This window comes from Cervus elaphus, chromosome 1, assembly GCF_910594005.1.
Source record: "Cervus elaphus chromosome 1, mCerEla1.1, whole genome shotgun sequence".
NCBI lineage: Eukaryota > Metazoa > Chordata > Mammalia > Artiodactyla > Cervidae > Cervus > Cervus elaphus.
The window spans coordinates 80,133,093-80,154,176 of NC_057815.1; the positions used below are offsets into that span (position 1 = coordinate 80,133,093).

At 40.7% G+C, this 21,084-nt stretch overlaps 1 protein-coding gene across 1 annotated transcript; it reads right to left on the bottom strand.

Moving 5' to 3' along the window:
* Positions 1-1,235: 1,235 nt before the first annotated feature.
* On the bottom strand, positions 1,236-20,620 carry TRAF6 (TNF receptor associated factor 6). The gene is made up of 7 exons (XM_043909533.1): positions 20,481-20,620; positions 14,775-15,095; positions 10,605-10,755; positions 9,537-9,695; positions 8,076-8,147; positions 4,138-4,215; positions 1,236-2,809 (listed from the first exon to the last, which is right to left on the bottom strand). Exons 2-7 carry the CDS (start codon positions 15,071-15,073, stop codon positions 1,940-1,942), a joined length of 1,629 nt encoding a protein of 542 aa, XP_043765468.1. The 5' UTR covers positions 15,074-15,095; positions 20,481-20,620; the 3' UTR covers positions 1,236-1,939.
* Between the last annotated feature and the right edge of the window lie 464 nt (positions 20,621-21,084).

Consider the following 21,084-nt stretch of genomic DNA (forward strand, 5'->3'; position numbering starts at 1 on the left):
CTATTTCAGGGCTTTCCAGGTAGCACAGTGGTATAGAATCCACCTGCCAATGCAGTAGACGCAAAAGACTTGGGTCCAATCTGAGTCAGGAAGATCCCTTGGAGAAGGAAATGGCAGCCCACTCCAGTATTCTTGCCTGGGAAACCCCATGGACAGAGGAGCCTGGTGGACTACCCCCCATGGGGTCACAGAGTTGGCCACAGCTGAGCGGCTGTGCACACATGCATTTAGTCCCGGCAGTCATTCTGTAGAATAGCCACAAACTGTCATTGCTGCAACAGCTAAAGGACAGTTTAAAAAAAAAAACAAAACCACCAAACTACCAATCAGCATGCTGACTTATTTTCCAATAACAAAGGGCACAACCTGCAGCAAGTTTCATTGAACACTGGACTGGATATCTCTGGGAAAAGAAGAAATGATTTTTAATTTAACAATGTCCAAAAATTAATGTTAAATGTTCAATAAAACAGATACTTGTAGGTCAGCTGGGTCCAAACCAGCATGTTTCAGAGTGGGACTGGAGGATTGAAAAATGAAAGGAAGAGATCCACTTTCCAGCTAAAATTTGATTCTGCATTGAAGTCAACAAAAGCTCCTATGTGGAAAGACAGTCTGATCACTACTCTTATTACATGTTCACAAGGAACAACCAGTATATAAGTGGCAGGTTTATTACAAAATGCCAAATGTTGGGAGTTTAAAAATATTGTTCAAATTAAAAGGAGACGCTAAATTGATACTAAATTGAAGTACTACGTCTACGTCAGCAAAAAATAAACAAATTTTTCTACTGGCAAAATCCTTTTGTAATTACTGTCAACATTCTGCTGGTTAGAACTTCATTTCTTAAAACAGAATTTTATGGTTGGAACATAAAATTGGAAACATCTAATCCAACTCCTTCAGGGAACCTGAAGCTAGGATAAGCTGAAGTGAAGTAAAACCTGTTTTTGTTTGGATTTAAGGCTCCCAAGTTAGTAGAAAAAAAATAACCAAAGCAGGAAATGACTCACCTCAGTACCTAATGCACAGACACGCTTTTAATAGAAATTTGACCAGGAAGCTATTAAATATTATTTCCTTTTTTGTTAGGGTTGAATGTTTTGTGGCAATATGTAACTTTTTTTTCTCTGAGAAAAGGACATGTTTATTGTAGAAAAAAATGTAAAACAGGTAAGCTGCACAAAAAAGAAAATAAGTCATCAAAAACAGTAGCTTTCCTTCAGGCTTTCTTTTACCTATGCAACAAGAACAACTTTATTTTTTTTACTTGTACCTTGACAGGTACTTATTTCTGGACAACAATCACAGAACAGCAGTGTTCAAAAGTGTTGAAAATTTCTGAGCTCAAATAGCTTTTCTCACCACCAATAAGCTACCATGCTGGCTGACTAGGTGAGACATTTAAACTTTCTATGTTGGTGATTATGTGTGTGTGACTCCTTGTTCTAGAGCACTAGGTAACAAAGCACCATCGGAGGGGCTGTGGAATTCACTCTGCCTGCAACAGACAAAAAAGGGGTTTATAGCCTAAAACCTAGCAGCTGGTCTTCACATGGTTCCAGAGTTCTAACTCTGGAGAAATGATACTCTGTAGCCTACAGGAAACAGTAAGCAAGGTAGAATGGAACGACTTAAAGGAGAATTATTGGACAGACAACACAGTTACATTTAATAAGTAAGGTTATATTTAGGGTTTATAACTAGTCCCTGAATATCCTTAATAACCCTGGAGGAAAAACCAGGGTGAATGAGAACTTAAGCTTTCCAAGGATTATGGCTCAAATCCTCTGAAATCTACAGGAAGTCAAATAAAATTCACTGGTGAGTATTATATCTTTCCCATTGTTTCTGTTTGTTTGTACATTATTATTGAGAACAGGGTAAGTTTGCTGCAGATGTTTTTTCTGTTGTTTCTTGAACAAGTCAGGGGGTGCTATATCCCTGAGTCAGTACTCCGTGGCTGAAAACCCTCCCTCCGAAGACTGCCCATGTCGAAGCGGGTGGAGACCTCACAGCGTACTAATAACGTGTCATCCTTGATGAAGGTTCTTTGTCTGAGGGCTTCCAGATGCATAAAAGTCACGTAGCCAAAACCCTTGGGGTTCCGGGGGATGGTGGGTCTCTGAAAGGCGAGGAGCTCTGGCTTGGCGTCCATTATTTCCTCGTGGTTCTGCCGCACAGCTGCTTCAGACTGATCGAGGATCGTGAGGCGAATGGTCCCCTGGAAGGGCCAAGGCAGGTGGCTGTCGTACTCCCCCTGCATCGTGTGGACAAAGAGGGAGATGTAGTTGGCACAGCGCTGCGCGCTCGGCAGCTGCAGGTGCAGGCGCATGCACAGTTTGTAGCCGGGTTTGCCCGTGTAGAAGCCGGGGCTGTGAATGACAACAGGTTTCTCCTCTTCTTGCGATTTCAAGTGCATCCCAAAGTTGCCAATCTTCCAGATGTAAATCCCATTGCACTGCTGCGCTTCTATCTCAGCAACTTTGTCCTCGAGGGTTCGAATAGTTCGCTTGAGCTCACTTACATACATGCTCTGGGTTTCCATTTTCGCAGTCAGCTCCCGGATTTGATGGTCTTGTCTTACAAGGCGACCCTCTAACTGTTGAATCGTTTCTTGGAAATTGTGGACTTCTGAGTGACGCCCAGAGGAAGGCCGGGTGGGAGGGACAGAGTCGTACAGAGGCATGGTGCACTGAGGCGCGGGAGCTACCGCGAGGCTTAAAGTCTGAACAGCCTGGGCCATCATTCTCATGTGCGACTGGGTATTCTCCTGCAGGTGTCGTGCCAAGTGATTCCTCTGCATCTGAAAATCAAGCACAGGCCTCAGGTGAGGAGTAGAGATTTGAGGACCAGGAAAGGCACCTGGCCAAGTCAAATAAAAGGTTCTGAAGTCACATCATCACTTTCCTCAGTGCCGTACAACCTTCTTTGACTGTATCAGATTCTCCATCCGGAGAAATGATCTTGCCTCTTCATTCCCTGAAAAACTGAGAGGCTATCTGCTGAATACTTGTTCAAGTTTCACTCAGAAAAACCTCCCTCCCACCTGTAAAAGTATCAGGATCTATGCCCATCCTTCACTTCGGACTCAGAGCTGACCCTCCTCTTGTCCTAGATTAATACTTCATCTGGGTTCCAAGTCCATCCCTTTTCACCTCCTCAGGAGGTTATGCTTAACCATCTCCTTTTTCTATCTTCAAACATTCTCTCCTCTTAACTCTTCCCCTCAGAACAGATTTATTAGTCTTTCCTGTTTAAAAAAACTGGGGTGGGGAGGGGAGCAAAACCCTCTATTGATCTTGTATCTCCCTCAAGTTAATACCATATTCTTCCTCTTCCTTTTATAACCAAGAGTCATCCACCTGGACTGCCTCCAACCCTGCATTTATTTTTACAAATCTATTGCCAAGTGGAAGCTTCCCTATCTTCCTACTTTTCTAAGGTCATCAAGAATAGCCTAACTGTTATGTGAAAAAAACATAATATAACAATTTTATTGTGAGGGTAATTCAGGTACATTATAGAAACAGTGTAGATAATCAAAAAGAAAATAAGCTACCTGTTATCTCACCTACCACCACCATTTTGCTACATTCCTTTTAAGTCTTTCTCTCTATGCACACAAGCAATATAGGATTTCCCCACCAAGTGTAATCGTACTCTTCACTATTTGCTCATTTAATTTTTTTAAATTAAATGCATACTTACTGTAAAAAAAAAAAATGCAGATATAAAGGCACAGCAGAAAAGCCAAAGTGTACTCACTCTCTCCAGACAAACTGACTTACCATAAACAATGCTATCTCTCAGGTATCTGACAAAACTGATCGCTAGGTCTTGAAACTCATGTCGGAGATCGTAACACCGCCTACTCCTTGCCTGTTTCTCCAGCGTCATGGCTCCTTTCCAGGTCTACTTCTCTTTCCAGTACACTCCATGCAATCCCAATCACACCTCCCACTGTCATCACCAACTACTTCCCCAAATCAATATTGAGTCCCAACTTCTCTTTGGAGCTAAAGACCACATAAGCAACGTTGTCAGCCATCTCCAATTCCACTGTTATCCTCTACCACACTATACAGCTTAATTTTCTTGATCTATATTTGAGAATTTAAAACAACAACTTACCTTTTCATGGCAACCAAAAGCACTGAATGTGCATGGCACTGGGGCTGTAGGACAGTCTAGATCATAGTGATTGGGCATCTGAAAACCAAAACAAAGGCTGAAAAATGTTCTTCCCTGAATTTCATATTCTCGTTTGACAAGATCATCTCAAAATAAGGAATAACGCTTCATCTAAATAAAATTATACTGTCAATGGCTGCTTTTGTTACAATGGCTGCGCTCAATAGTTGAAACAGAAACCAGTTAGCCCACAAAGATTAAAATGATATTTACTTCCAAAAGTCACAGGGAAAGGAAATATCAACATCTCATACTGTGCCCCCAAATCACTCAAAATTCATTTCGAGAACATGTTTATTCCTATTGCTGGGGAACCGGCACCCTCTAGCGGCACTTTAAAGAAAAAGCACCTTCTGATGTCATCCACAACGCAACTAGGACTCTCCCTGAGGACCATGCCACTGATTCAGTTCAGTTCAGTTCAGTCACTCACTAGTGTCTGACTCTTTGCGACTCCATGGACTGCAGCACACCAGGCTTCCCTGCCCTTCATTATTTCCCAGAGTTTGCTCAAACTCATGTCCATTGAGTCAGTGATGCCATCCAACCATCCCATCTCCCATCCTCTGTCGTCCCCTTCTCTTCCTGCATTCAATCTTTCCCAGCATCAGGGTCTTTTCTAATGAGTCAGCTCTTTGCATCAGGTGGCCAAAGTACTGGAGCTTCAGCATCAGTCCTTCCAATGAATATTCAGGACTGATTTCCTTTAGGACTGACTAGCTTGATCTCCTTGCAGGCCAAGGGATTCTCAAGAGTCTTCTCCAACACCAGAGTTCAAAAGCATCAATTCTTTGGCGCTCAGCATTCTTGATGGTCCAACTCTCAGGCCCGTGATGAGGGACCAGTAAACTGTGTACATTAGAACCACTGACTGCACCCTGTACTTCCCTCATGACCACCTTTCATAGCTTCTTATCTTCTGTTAACCTGCGCATACTCTGACTACAATGGGGAGACTCAGATGTTAGAAGACACTTTAAGCACTAAGTTTTAAAGAAAATCTCAGCTTTTAATTTGGGGACTCCAAAAAACATTCTTTAAGGTAGATTCATTATGCAGAATTATGTTTTTTGAAAGTGGTACTAAATTTCCTCTAAAAATTTAGTTTAGCTATAATTTCAGATGACCTAAGAATATACTGGCCTGCACCTAATGGAAGTTTTTGGCTTAATTCTCACTTATGATTTTAGTAATACCACTGTGTTATTTGTATTTGTCTGTTTTACAAGATTATTGTTTCTTGCAATGACCAAATGTGTAACTAAGTCTCCAATGAAAATAATGATGACTAGGCAACTTGAACTGGAGGAGGAAATGGCAATCTATATGACCCTTCAGAAATAACATCAGAGATCATTTATTCCAACCCTTCATTTCACGTAATCTGTAACAGTGGTCAGCAAAATCGTTTCTGAAGGGTTGGGGAGTAAATATTTTCAGCCTTATAAGCCCTGTGGAGTCTGTCGTGCGCGTGTGTGCTAAGTCGCTTCAGTCGTGTCCGACTCTGGACCCTATGGATCGCAGCCCACCAGGCTCCTCTGTCCATGCAATTCTCCAGGTAAGAATACTGGAGTGGGTTGCCATGCCCTCCTCCAGGGAATCTTTCCAACCCAGGGATTGAACCCAGGTCTCGTATGCCTCCTGTATTGGGAGGCAGGTTCTTTACCACTAGCTTCATCTAGGAAGCCCCATGGACTCTGTCACAAGTACTCAACTCTACCACTGCAGTACAAAACCAGCCATATGCAAGACATAAATGCATGGGCAGGGCTGTGTTCCAATGAAACTTATTTAAAAAAGCAGGTAGCAGTCAGATTTAGCTGGTGGGCTGGTTTACTAATCCCTAATTTAGAATGTCAACTTTCTTTATCAGAGATAAACGTCCAAGACAATGGCACAGTTAGGGTCAAAACCTAGGTTTTTCTGACTCTAAACCTAGGGTTTTTTCCTATGTTAAGTTTTACTTCTGCTGGTTTTAGATATGCTTTCCTTTAAACATCAAAGCAAGGCAAAAAAGAAAAACCAGGTAGGTGAGAGTTCATAAGCAAAAAGAAGTTTAACACCTTTAAATTAAGGCCCTGTTGGAAAAAAACTAAAAAGACTCTGTTAACAGATGAATGGAAAAATTTAGTCGAGGGACAGGTTTTGCTTTTCCTACTTAGTAAGGTAATCAATTATGATCTCTATCTCTGGGTTTGCAGATTTCATGGGTGTATAAATATTTAGTGACTAATATTCATATTTTGTGGGGAAACTCTCCAAATGTCAGAAGATAGCAACCAGATGGAATTTTCCTTTCTCTATTAATAATAAAAATGAATAGTTTTCTATTACAACTACTTCTGATGATGCCCCATCAGGGGTCTACAGACAACGGAACAGAGGGGCTACAGATCCTGGAAATCTCCCAACACGCCTCAGGGGCCATGGCGATAAATAACGTTCTGCTACAGACTTGTTTCCTTCTATTTCTTCTTTTTCAAGTGGTTTCTGGATACCTAAGATCCTTATTTCACAATCTTAAAGATGTATTTCTTATAAATATTTTTGTTCTTTAAATGGGCATTTTAAATTATTTTTATCTAAAAACTACTTGGCTTTGTCTGGAACTTTTATGAATATACATAAACAGATACTATGTTAATGATTTAGGAATTTTAAGTACTTATGACTGAGTACTTTGTTCTTTCTGAAAGTATTATATCCATATATCTGGAAAAAAAAACTCGGTTTTCTAAAAAATTGAAATATAGATAGATTTACAATATTGTATTAGTTTGAAGTATACAGCAAAGTGATTCGGTTACATATATATTTATACTTTTCGGATTACTTTCCATTATAGGTTGCTACAAGATACTGAATATAGCTCCCCACTGTGCTATGTATATCCTTGTTGCTTATCTATTTTATGTATAGTAGTTTGTATCTGTTAATTCAATACACCTAATTTATCTTTCCCCACTTTTTTTTTCTTCTTCCGTAACCCTAAGTTTGTTTTTTTATCTCTGGGTCTATTTTTTTGTACAGTCACTGGCATTATTTCCTGGGTTCCTGTGTAAGTGGTAGCATGTAACATCTGCCTTTCCGTCTGACTCACCTCACTCAGTATGATATTCCCTAGGCGCATCCACGCTGCTGCAAACGGCAGTACCCCATTCTGTGCTATGGCTGCTGTTGTCAGGGTTCCGTCGCTCAGTCGTGTCTGACTCTCTGCGACCCCATGGACTGAGTGACAGTCTAATGTCTATATACACATACCACATCTTGTTACACCCATCATCTGTTGATGGGCATTTAGCTTGTTTCTAAGTCTTGCCTATTGTAAATCATGTAGCTATGAACACTGGGGTGCATGAACCTTTTCTTTTTTGTGTGCTACACTGTGTGGCTTGCGGGATCTTAGTTCCTCCAACCAAGAATTGAATCCAGACCCTTGGCAGTGAAAGTGTGGAGCCCTAACCACTGGGCTGCCAGGAATTCCCCATGTACCTTTTCAAATTAAGATAGATATATGCCCGTGAGTAGGATTACTAGATCATATGGTAGTTCTATTTTTACTTTTTTAAGGAACCTCCACAGTGTTTTCCACAGTGGCTGCACCAATTTACATTCTCACCAACAGTGTAGGAGGGTTCCTTTTTCCCCACACCCTCCCTAGAATTTATTATTTGTAGACTTTTAAATGACAGCCATTCTGACTGATGTGAGGGGACAACTGATTGTGACTTTGATTTGCATTTAAAACTCACATAGTTTTAACTCTTCTTCAGTCTGCATTCATTTTGCCTTACTGATTTAAAATTTCAATTAAAGACCTAATTCATTTTTTTAATTTATTTATGGAAATACTGGCTTATGAAAGAGAATCACTATACCTGTTCTCTGATGAGCATGGTATTGCAGTATTCACAGATGACATTTGCCAAAGGACAGTTCTGCTCATGAATCTAAATTTTATTGGAGAAATATAAGGAAAAAACGTGAGGAAATCTGAAAAGGTAAAAACAACCTACTTTTATAAAAAGCAGTATTTTTCACTATGAATAAATTAGGGACACTGGTGTGTGTAAAATAAAAACGTGAGAATAATCTATAATGGTTATTTTCTCTCCCTTCACCAGTGAAGAAATGAGATTCATCTCACCCTCCAGCTCTTTGAAAGAATATGATAGTATGCAAAAGAGAATCTTTTAAATCACTTTTTAAAAACCTGATTAAAAGTCATAAAGCATCTGTGGCTGTTTGGATATCATTCATCAATACTATAATTCTCCAAAGACCTCTTTTCAAAACTTTCCAGCAGCAGCAAGATGATTTAATTAAAACTCTTATCAGGAGGGTAAAGAACAGAAGCATGATTGGGGCAGGTGGCCTAGGTTCTCAAAGCCCCCAGAAAAATGAGTCTTCTTTTCTAGAATACAGTAAATTTAAGAAATAACTAACCCTCCTGGTTAGGCCTATTTTTACTGAAGTTTAAGAAGACACCAATTTGCTGTAATTATGCCTCAGACTTCACTGTTTTTAGCAAGTTAGCTGACACTGTTTTAATAATTAAACAAGTTAATAAGCATAATATGCTTGATCTCATAAGTAGGGGCATTACCAAGATGAATCTGCAAGAAATAAAGTCTAAGGAAGTATCTTGATAATAAAAAGAACATAAATTGTACATAGATTATTTTAGTAAAAAGGACATAGGATGGGGATACAAGATCTAGGATCTCTGTGCTGGCCTTCCCATTAATAATATTAATATAAAATCACTTAATCTGTCTATAAATGGAAAAAATGTTCTATCATCATGATGCTGTCAGGTGCCATGGAGTTTCTTTAAAAAATAAACACTTTAATTGAAGTGTAACATAAGTACAGAAAAGTGAATTCATTGTATGTGTACAGCTCAATGAATTATCACCAAAGAAGCATACTTTGTGGGATTTAATCTCCTCAAAGTTTCAACGACTCATTTTCTTTTTAAAAGAGAAAAATGTAAGTCTTATACAGTAATTATTTTATTTGTCTCTAATCCAAAACTGGTTATTAAAGTTCACATAGGGAAACAGATCAGCAGATACTTTCCTAGATTTTGTTACTTGTAAATCTTCCACAGTGGTTAAGTAGCAGAAATAATGCTTTCTAAGAAAGAGGCGAAAATACAAACCCTACATTCATTTACTAAAATGGTTTACTTAACTTACTTTCTTAAAAATCAGTCTTCTCACAATGATAACACAGATTCAGGACTAGATTAACATCTTCATCTCTGCTAACTCCTTCCACTGCACGTTAAAAAAATAAAACAACAGTTGAATCAGTAAATCCAACTTAGTACATACCTCTTTATCTTCAAATGCCATCAATACAGCACAGTTTTCACAAGGAACCTGTCTCCTGGGACACTCCTTGAGAATATGAATATTAAGGTGGCATTTCTGGAAAGGACGCTGGCATTGCGGACAACTCATAAGAGCAAACTCACAGTGTGCTTGATGGTCCTATGAAGAAAAATAAATAAGCAGTATTTGCCAATCCTTGAGAAACCTCCTAAACATCATCTATTCTAAGAATATACTATTCTCTTCTATAGAATTGGCTACTGAATCTACTTTGTGTAGTACACACTACAGAACCACAATATGAAGGCTTTAATGGATTTTTTTCAAATAATGGTTGTGAGTTGAAAGTATACACAAAGGACTTGACTTTTCAGGTTCATTTATCTAATTAGGGAAGAGGGTTGGAAAGAAGCAGATTTTCTCATTATCAATTTAGTGATGTGTTCAAAAGGCCACTCCTTCAAAAGGAGCTAAGTAAAGGGGGGCAAGTTACATGAATATTTTAAATGCTTAATTTCAAATGGAACTTAAGCAATATTTAACTACTCATAAATATCACCACATTAAGGACTGATTAACTTAAAAACAAAATCTTTTATCTGGTGGCTTCAGTTCATCTCAAGGTATAGGAGAACTCCATTTAGTTCAAAATAAAATGAATAATTTAGAAAACCAGAGAAAAAAGTATGATGAGGGTGCTAAGATGATGACTACATGGGGCTTGTTGCTTATTTCAAAATGAGAGAAATGAAGCAATGGGATTAAAATGTGACATATTTAAAATGCTCTTCAGTTTCACTGCAGATAAAGTTCACCCAAAAAACTTTTAGAATACTGATTTATTTTTTATTATCACAGGGTGTAAAGCCAGAGTAGGTGGAAAAAGAAATTTCTGGCTTCTACTTATATTTATACTCAATAATGAAAGGGTTGGTATTAATTCAGCAAGAATTTACTAGCCAATCACTATATGCTAAGCAGTGGCAATATCCACATGGACAAAGCAAAGTCCTCATTCTCCTGGAACTTCTTGCATAAACGCACATGGCTAGAAAATAACTTTAATACCTCAAGATGCCTCAGTTCCATCTTGTGCAAACAACCTTCATTTGGACATTTCACCATCAGAGAAAGAATCTCTCGTTTTGCAAAATTGTCAGGAAATAGTTGATTTTCCAGCAATATTTCATTGTCAACTGGACATTTGTGACCTGCATCCCTAAAAGAAACAAATACATTATTTAGTAGATTTAAAACAAACATTCACCTTAGAAAATCCAAAACAATAATACACCACATATAAACTCTTCATTTATTACTTAAATGCATTATATTGTATAATATCACCAAAATAAACTGTCCTTTTATGGACAGTTTATGAACCAGTCTTCCTGTATTCTGACAGCAGCTATTTAACATACTAGGGAGATGTAACTAAATATATGCTGCTCAGAATACACTAATAACATGTCTACAGTTATTAGTCATAAGTAAAAATTAAACCCATTAGCAGTAACCTCGTGAGGCCACATTTTTAAGGTTTACTCTGAAAAGTCATCAACACTGGCTCATGGACAACACCGGTTTCTTTTCTTTGTGTCATGGGTACAGTGCAGTTGGGAGTTAAAAGGACCTCTATGTCCTGCTTCCCCAAGGTTTATTCCGTCCAATGATGGGGAAAACTATCCCCAAGAAGCTTGGGTGTCTGTCATGCCCCTTTCCCTTTTGGGGATGTTTCAATCTTCACTCACAAAATGTGGCAGGTCAGGGAGGCTACAGAGCATCCATCACTCAGACACTGTGCACTTCCTACGTGTAAGGCAACAGTGGTGGTTCCTGTGGCAGATAAGGGTGCTGAAAATAAGCTGTGCTGCCCAATGTCTCAGAACTAGAAATGGTGAGTGACACAGTCAGTGTTTACAGGGCCTCTCTCAGATTGCATGATGTTATTATTACACTGTCAAATATTTTTTTGAGAAGCAGGGACATAAACAAATTTACTGAAATATATTCCCCAAACCTAGATGATTGGGTGTTTAAGAGAAAGTAAGAAGAACCTTTCAAAGTGAACTGGAAACCATTATCCACTGCATAAGCAATCACTCCAAAAGAATATGGAATTGGATTGAGATGTCTTTTGATTCTCTGAATGATTATACCGATGAGAAATTCCCGAGTCGTTCCTTTAAGAACATTAAAGTCAAAGTTAGTGGTCATTTCTAGTTTAGAAGGAGATAGAAAAAAAGAAAAAAAGTCTCGACTTCCTTTTGTGGGTTTTACTTCCTTTTCAGATCACTGTTCCACTACTTTCATGAATATCTTGCTATTAAAAAACTGCTAAAGATTAGTTACCTTCCTGGGCATGGGTGACACTTGGTAAAATACTGTACACTTTCACCTACAGAAAAAGCAACAATTCATAATGTGGTCTTGTTTCAACCTAAATATAATATAAATTAAAAATCATTATAAACAGGAAAGAAAAAAAAAGGTAAGACTTTAACAGTCTCATGTATACCCTAAACCAGTGGTCTCAGCTGGGGCAACTCTGAGCCCCAGGGGACATGTGGCAATGTCTGGAGATGCTCCGGGTCTCACAACTACAGAAGTGGGCCTATTTTCACCACTCAGTGAGCAGAGGGCAAGGATGCAGTGAAGCATCCTACAACACCCAGGACATTCTTCCACAACAAAGAACCATCTGGCTCAAACTGCTGACAATGTGGAGGGTGAGAAAACCAACCCTAAAGAGATACTGGCAATTCACCACTGGTTAACAACTTTTTCTCCAAAACTGAAGTGAGACACGTGCTCCCTTGTAATTTAAATTAAGCCAATTCCCAAGTATGGATGTGGTTATCACAAATTCAAATTTTATAGACAAGTCTAGCTAGACTCACAAGAGAAAAAAAAAAAAAGATTCAAGTAAATAAAATCAGAATGAAAGAGGAGACAATTACAACTGATACCACAGACACAGAGAGACTCATGTGAAAAAGTATATGGCGACAAATTTGACAACCTAGAAGAAATGGATAAATTCCAAGAAACATACAACCTCCAAGACTGAATCATAAAGAAACAGAAAATCTGAACAGACTAGATTACCAGTAAGGAGAGTGAATCAGTAATCAAAAACCTTCCAACAAACAAAAGTCTAGAAGCAGATGGTTTTACTAGTGAATGCTATCAAACATTTAAAGGAGAATACCAATCCTTTTCAAACTCTTCCCCAAAAAAAACCAGAAAAGAACATTTCCAAACTCCTTTGATGAGGCTAGCATTACCCCGATGCCAAACCAGGTATTGGGGATGCCACAAGAAAAAAAAATTATTAAAAGTCAAAAGAAAAACTTACAAGATGAGTTAATGGCCAGATAACCTTCTTAAAAATGATTTCGCCAATATAAGTAGATGCTTATTAGTTGAAGAACCAAAAATTCCCCTACTTCTTCGATTTTTTGGTCCTGTATAGAACTCCTAAAAATGTTGCCATCTACTTTTGAATAACAGTAAAATATATCTATTTCTTAGGAGGTGAATTTTATTCCTTTGCAGAAATCCCATATACTTTCATTCAGTTGAAGCAATCATAATTTACTGAGCACCTACTACGTATCAGCACTTAGGAAATACCAAGAAATAAAGTTCTCAATCCCTCCTCTCAAGGATTATCTTCTGGGCCGGGGCAGGTGGGAAGCAGACAATAAGCGCACAAATTATCTGTATTTTTAAAGATGAAAAGTGCTAAAGAAAAAAAGTACCTAGGGGAGAAAGGGAGTATGGGGCGATGAGGGGGAAGGCACGCCGTGGTATAAACCGGGAGGCCAGGGTACCTACAGGAAGGTGCGATCTGAGCCGCACTGAGGGAGTAAAGCGCGGTGACGAAGCAGTCAGCTGACATCAGACGCAGTGAGAACCGCGCCAGCCAACCACACAAGGCAAGCGCATGCCTGGCAAATTCAAGGAGCAGCGAAGAGTGAACAGGTGGAGGGGACGGAGTCTAACAGAAAGGTGGTCAGATATGACTTAGTGACTGGACAATGGCAAAAGAAAACGCACGGGCCCATTATATACGGTCGTACAGGGCTCTGGCTTGTACTGCCAGATGCCGGCTGCAATGTTTGGAGCGGAGACAACATCATCTTACTTCTCTTACCAGGTTCATTCTGGCTGCTATATTGAGAACAGCCTGGAAGAAGGCAAGGGTGGAAGGAGGGCAGCCCGTGAGAGAGCTGATGGGGATTCAGAACAGGGTGGTAGCAGTGAAGGCACTGAGAAGATTCTGAATTTTGGCAGAGCCATCAATCAATGTTGTTTAGTCGCAAAGTCACGTTCAACTCTTTGCAAACCCCATGGACTGTAGCCTGCCAGCCTCCTCTGTCCATGGGACTTCCCAAGCCAGAATATTGCACTGGGCTGCCATTTCTTTCTCCAGGAGATCTTCTCATTTTAGGGATCAAACTCAAGCCTCCTGCATCTCCTGCACTGGCATGCAGATTCTTTATCACTGAGCCACCAGGGAAGCCCTGTCGCTCAATACCTTAAGTGAAAGTCGCTCAGTCACGTCCGACTCTTTGTGACCCCATGGACTATACAGTCCGTGGAATTCTCCAGGTCAGAATAGTGGAGTGGATAACCTTTCCCTTCTCCAGGGGATCTTCCCAACCCAGGGATCAAACCCAGGTCTCATGCATTGCAGGCAGATTCTTTACCAGCTGAGCCACAAGGGAAGACCCCTGCACTGGCATGCGGATTCTTTATCACTGAGCCACCAGGGAAGCCCCATGAATCAATACCTTAAAAATACTGGTTATTTTACAGTATTCCATAGGCTGCAGGTAGCAGACAAAAATGTAATGTGGCTAAAATGAGAATAATGATTACTTACAGAGTCAGCATTATTTGTACAGTCAAGATGATCACATTCTAGCTGCATCATCATTTAAGGTACTTTTTACATTATTTTCTTAAAGCTTCAAGACACACTCCAGTCTGTAATACAACTGCTTTAAGTGGAAGGAGCTACTTATTGTTTATTTATCTATGAGTCAAAAAGGGAAGGAGACAGTAATTACCTTTCATGCTAGAGTAAGAATTGGAATAAGAATGTAAATTTCTCCGTTTTCTGTCCACTGCTCTTTTCCCTGAGGCAGCTTTTTATGTATAAGATTATTCTATGTAATAATGTTCCATTTGGTTGTTACAGCATTTGGTTCATTCTTTATGCTCACATACCTTATGGACTTGATGATGCAGGCTTTGCAGAACCTGTGGCCGCAAGGTGTCTGCACCGCTTCCCGCAAAGCCATTAAGCAAATGGGGCACTCGTATTTGCTCTCCAAGGGTGGGTCAAACTCCACGTCGTACCCCTGGATCTCTTCCATGAAAGAGCTGGAGAGAGTCACCGTGCTGGCTGTCCCACTCACACTGTCGTCCTTCGCTGCGGTCCCACAGGAGCTGGCGGCCATGGCGGCGCAGCAGTCGCTCTCGGACTGGCTGGATCCGCAGCTGTTCTCACAGTGTAGCAGACTCATAGTAACGCGATCATCGACTGCTCTGTAGACACAGCAAGGGAAAAAAATGCCTTAACATATATTCACACACACACACACACACACACACACACACTCACACATATCACAGCTATCTATGCAAGCCACCTTTTAGTGGATATATTACTACATTAGCTATGCTTAATATCATTTACAGAAAACTTCCAAAGTTTTTTTTAGCTTTGCCTCATAAAAGCACTATTTTACAAGTTGAGGAATTTGTGAGCTAGTAGAAAGCTAGAATATAAGGTTAACAGAAGAAAAATACCTCAGTTGTAATAATTAGCATAATTATCTGTTTAAATGTCTGTTTTCTACGACTGGAGTTTCAAGAATTTTTGTTTCCTCAGTACTTAGCACGAGCTCTTTCACCTATCAGGTGTTCATTAAGCAGCTGAAATGAACTTAATTATGCTGCTCAAGTTCCTTCAAGTATTCAGAGCTGATGGGAACAGTATGACTGGCAGGCAGTGCAAAGACCAGTGCACAAGGAATCAAAAGGCTCATGAGAAACTATTAGGTACGTGGTTTAAGGCGATGTAACCATTTGGATCTCGGTTTCCTCCTCCAGACCTAAAATTCTGAGTACAGCCGACCCGAGAACAACCTGGTGTAAGGGGTGCCAACCCCCACATGATAAAAAATCCAAGTTGGCCCTCTGTTCTTAGAGTTCCACATTCTTGAAGTCAACAACCACAGATCCTGTACTGAAAAAAGAAAAACAAAAACAACTGCATATAAGTGGACCTGTGCAGTTCAAACCTGTGTTGTTCAAGGGGTCAACTGTACCTCCAAATGTTCAGAGTGGCAATTTCTATTTCGCAGGAAGAACAGGATTAAAAAAGCATATTATTTGTACGTCCCCATGCCCTCAGTCAAGTGACTATGTTTCATTATTAATGACTGGAAAAACAAATGAGGCTTTGTTTGCCTATGGAAAACCATGGCTTTCAAGGGTAGGTAGGATGCTTTCAAATTCAAACCATTACTGGAATTTACAAGGTAACAAGTTAAGGTCTAAAAGCAATTCACAACCTAATTAACCAGGTCCCTCCTGTGGATAATTACACTGAAGGAAGATTCTCAGTCTATGTGCCAGATATACAGCTGACCCTTGAACGACTTGGGGGTTGGGGTGCTGACCCCATGCAGGTAAAAATCCACATACATCTTTATGGTCTTTGTCTATACCCACTTATTCAACCAAGCTCTGATGACATAATGCTGTAGTATTTATTGGGGAAAAAGAAATCCACCTATAAGTGGATTCACGCAGTTGGAACAAGTGTTGTTCAACTATCAACCAGAGCTCTAGAAAACAAAATGTAACTCTCCAGCCAATGTTGTAGACAATGTATCCCCAGCCTGTCTCATTTCTATATAAAAATCTTGTCTACCACCATGACAAACAGTGGATGAAGACAGTAATCTTCAATCTTTTTACCATGATAGAGATCTTTTTTTTCCTTCTCAGAAATCCTGAGAACCATTTGATGAGCACCTACAAAGGATGAGGCGCTATTCTGGCTGGACAGGCACTCCCATGAAGTGCTGAAGAGCTTAGGTGCTAGAATTGGATGATGTAAGTTTAACTTCTGTCTCCATTATTTGGTGTACACCCTGGACAAATCACACAACCTTTCGGTGCTCTAGACTCCTCATCTGTAAATGGGGATAACAAAAGAATCCACCTCAGAATTCCATTAAGTGTATTAATATGTGCAAAACACTTAGAACTGTGCTTGGAAGTAAAATGAGTTATCCTCTGTAGCTCCATAAGGGTTATTTTATTTAACAGTTTCATTATTCCCCCTTCCCCCCGTCAAAGGGAAAACTCTGAATCTTTAAAAGGCTAAGTAACTTGCCAAGGATTAACCAACTAAGAAGAAACAGAGTTAGGATCAGCACTCAAGACTACCTGACCCCAGAGCCTGTGCAATTTGTACTAGCCTATAGCTGTCTATATTTTGACAACTTTGTCTATCAAGCTGTATTAAAACTCTTTCCAATTATTATGACACTAGACTAAGATGCTGACAACAACTTCTATTAAACATGAGCTGTCCAGTGTTATTAGATTAGGTTGACAGAATTCCAAAAAATCAGTAAAGAAAGGCTGGTGCTTTGTTTCATTTTTTTAGTTTCGATATAATATTTTCAACAAGTTAAAAATAGTTCAAGAAGCCTTGTTATAGGTAATGCAGATTCCCAGGGAAGGCTGTGCAAGTAGATGAGAAGAAAGGAATGGCAAGATAATGGAAAAGAACAGAATTAGTCTTTACACCTGTGCTCCAGGAGGGGGTAAAAGGCCCCCATTACACCCTCCAAATCTGAGGACAGATGACACCGTGATGCTATATTAGGGTTTATATCCTTTGTTTTTTATTTCCCCATATACATTTTTGTTGGAGAAGGAAATGGCAACCCACTCCAATATTCTTCCCTGGAGAACCCCATGAACAGAGGAGCCTGGCAGGCTATAGTCCATGGGGTCTCAAGAGTTGGACATGACTTAGCGACTAAACACACACACACACACACACATATATACATTTTTGTGTTTAATTACTACTTTAGGTAAATTTCTTAGAAGTAGAATTATTAGCTCAGTTTTATAATTTTTTATGATTTCTTATAGATGATGCTGGTTATCCAACATGAGCTACATTTTGATACACAATATCAAAGACTTTCTAATTCCCACTCCCAAGAGATTAAGTATGAGAGAACACATTTTATATACCTTTGATAATTCCAGGTATACTTTTTGAAACTTTATTCAATTTTTTAAAGTAAAATCACTTCTGAGAAATTAATGTTTGTTTGGTTATACAGCATATATCAAAGTGCTAGCCAGAAGACAAAAGCAAAAGTCTACTTTTTCTGCCCAAATGTCCAGTTAAATTTTAGTTTATTGGATAGTTGATATACTGCCCTCTTGCTGTCCAGTTCAAAAAACTTGAAGGTCTTTAGGTTGAAAGAGACCTTTCATAGCAAATATGTTACTAAAAAAATCTGTCCAGTCAGTCACAATTCCTTAAAAGGAATTCCATTGCAGGAATGCAGTGTTAAGACATGAAAGTGAGCATGTCTTAAAAATCTAATTGCCACTACTTTTCAAGCTTTTTAGAAGTAATACAAAAGCTTTACACCTTTCAAATAAACTTTTTTAGGTAGTCACTGTGTCTACAGGATATAGTCCCATGTAACTATACTGCAAAGGGAAAATTAAGCTAAAGCAGTATTTTGAGTGCCATTCAGTATTTTTAGGTTTACTCTTTCTCTTTGGCAAGTTAAAACAATTTTTCCCTTTGCTTTTTGGGATTGTGATGACTTAAATGAAAATCATTTTCCTAACTACAATGAGTAACTGTTTTAATTAACACCAATGAAAAAAACAGTGCTTACAGTTAGCTACAGAAGTGAATGGAAGATGACCTGGCAACCAAGTAGAAAATACTATGTTCTATTAGGGGTTTGTTTTTTTTTTAACCTCACATGGTGCCTCAGGCATCCACTTCATGAGATGCTACAGACACAGGCCTGGCTTTTCATAAGTTAAAATAGAGTTAACAGATATTCTTACTTGCAAATAAAGACTTCTTACAGCCTCTTTTCTATTCTAACATTTAGAATTCATATGGCTTTCTACGTGAATTAATAGAAGAGACAGTACAAAGTTCATGGTTCCTTAGTAGGTTAAGAGTTTCATGACTAATTCCCTCTTTGTGAACCGAGTAAGCACTGCGTTAATTAAATATTGTAGGATGTATTCACTGCAACTTATTTTGACTGCAAAATGAATACTCAAAATAGCCTTACAAGAAATCATAGCTTACATTCCCCTATTAGCAAGGGTGTATATATTAGTCTAAAGAGTATACTGCTAAATATCTTGTGGGAGGGAGAGTAGGGTGATGCACAAAAATTTGTTTCTGTAAGATCTACAGATGCTAGGATGAGAAACCCACCAAGCTAAAGAAATCAATGTTACATCTTGAAATAGTCAATTTTAAGTCAACGGAAATTCGTTCATAGTTAGACATGTAACTCACATAAAGTAAGACTATGTTAATACAAAACACTGAGAAATCACCTCTAATTTGCTATTAGCTTAGAAACAAGAACTATTTACCAAGTCTTTAAAATCTATTCCTAAAATTGCAAAGACCTACAAAAGTGTTGGAATGGCCAAAGAGTGCTGGCCAAAAGAGTCAACTGCTATGCCTTATTCTTGAACACAAATGTGAGGGGCATTCCCCTTTCTAGGCACTATTTGTTCTCCTCCAAGAGGCAAAGATTTGAACAACTTCTTTCAAAATCCAAGTGGCCACAAATTTATCGCGTATTCAAATCTGTCACAGAAAAGCCCTCAAGTTACAATTCTGAAACGCTGTGCCGTATGCAGCGCATGCAGGTTGAAACGCTAATCTTCACATGGGCAACAAGTGCCTGAGACACAGTCCTTCCTGCAGTCACGAAAGGGGCCACAACGTCCTCACCCCACCCCCAGGCTTCAGATCAGAAAAGCCCCTTCTCCCTTCCCCAGTAATCACAAGTGGATGGACAAAACGCCTGTGGCCAGACTCTCAAGGCCAACACTCAGAAAGCTTTTCTTGTTTCTATGCCAGTGTGCAGCAAGACATTTAGTAAATTACTCTCCCGAGAAACCAGAGAAAACACGCACATATTACAGACTCAAGCTGCTAAAACTTGTAGGTACTTTCTGTTCACTCAAGACAGTCCTAACTCTCATTTGGAGTTCCCCCGAAGCCAAATACTAGGAACAGCTTTATCAACCCAGCGTCTGGAACAATCGCTAGAACTCCCAAGTGCAGGCGCGGGGGAGGAAACATTCGTGTCAGCTGAACATTTTTTTTTTTTAAAGCTTGCTGCCTGGGAAGTCTACCGAGTTCAACACGGAGCCTCAAAATAGCTTTCCCATGACAGTGATAGAGGGAGTCGCCACGAACTTAACAAGGATTTTTTTTTTGTTTTGTTTTTAAAGTTGGTAACATCCGAGCGACGGGAAAATCCAGGAGGCGATTTCCTCTTCTGGGAAGGGAATGCGCCGAGTCGGGCAGGTCGGGCGGAGGAAGCTGGCGCGCGACTCCCGCTGGGGGATGGAGTGGCTCGGGGAGGAGGTGCCCGCTGGCCGGCGGAGCGGAGGGGTCAGGGGGCGGGGTCCCCAACCTGTAGGAGCCCAGGGGAGAGGAGGCGGCGTCCCCAGCCCTCGGGAAGCGAGGGGACAGGGGCGGCATCCCCAACCCGTCAGAAGCCAGCGGACAGGCGCGGCAACCCCAACCCGTGGGAAGCGAGAGGAGAGACGGAGACGTCCCCGCTCGTAGGGAGCGAGGCCGCGACCTCCAGGAGCCGCCAGAAAACTCACCGTTCGGGTTCGCTGGGCCGCCGACTCCACCCGGCCGCACGACTCCGCTCGGCCAAGGCGCCAGGAGAGGAAGGCGCCGCGCTCCGCGCCGAAGTGGCCGGAAAGCCGATCTCCTAACTTGAAGGCCGCCACTGCTGCGGCCCCTGGGCGCCCGGAGCCCGAGCCCCAGAGGTGGACACCCCTACTTCCGCCTTCTCTGCTCGCGGGGGAGCGAGGGGCGGGGAGCGGGCGGGGAGCGGACAGAGGGGCCGAGTCGCGCGGGGGCGTCCCCTGGCGGCGGTCCTCCACCCGAGCGCGCTGTGGCGCATGCGCGAGGCGGCCTGTCTGGGGCTCTCCCGGGGCGCTTCCGCCCTCCGTGGTGGGAATCCCACCTGGGTTCTTTACACCGCGGTCCTGAACTCGTGTGTGTGTGTGTGTGTGTGTGTGTGTGTGTGTGTGTACTGGGGCGTGTGTGTGTGTGTAAACTGGGGTGTATGTGTGTGTGTTCCTGACGTGTGTGTGTGTGTGTGAACTGGGGCGTGTGTGTGTCTGTAAACTGGTGTGTGTGTGTGTGTGTGTGTACTGGGGTGTGTGTGAACTGGGACGTGTGTGTCTGTAAAGTGTG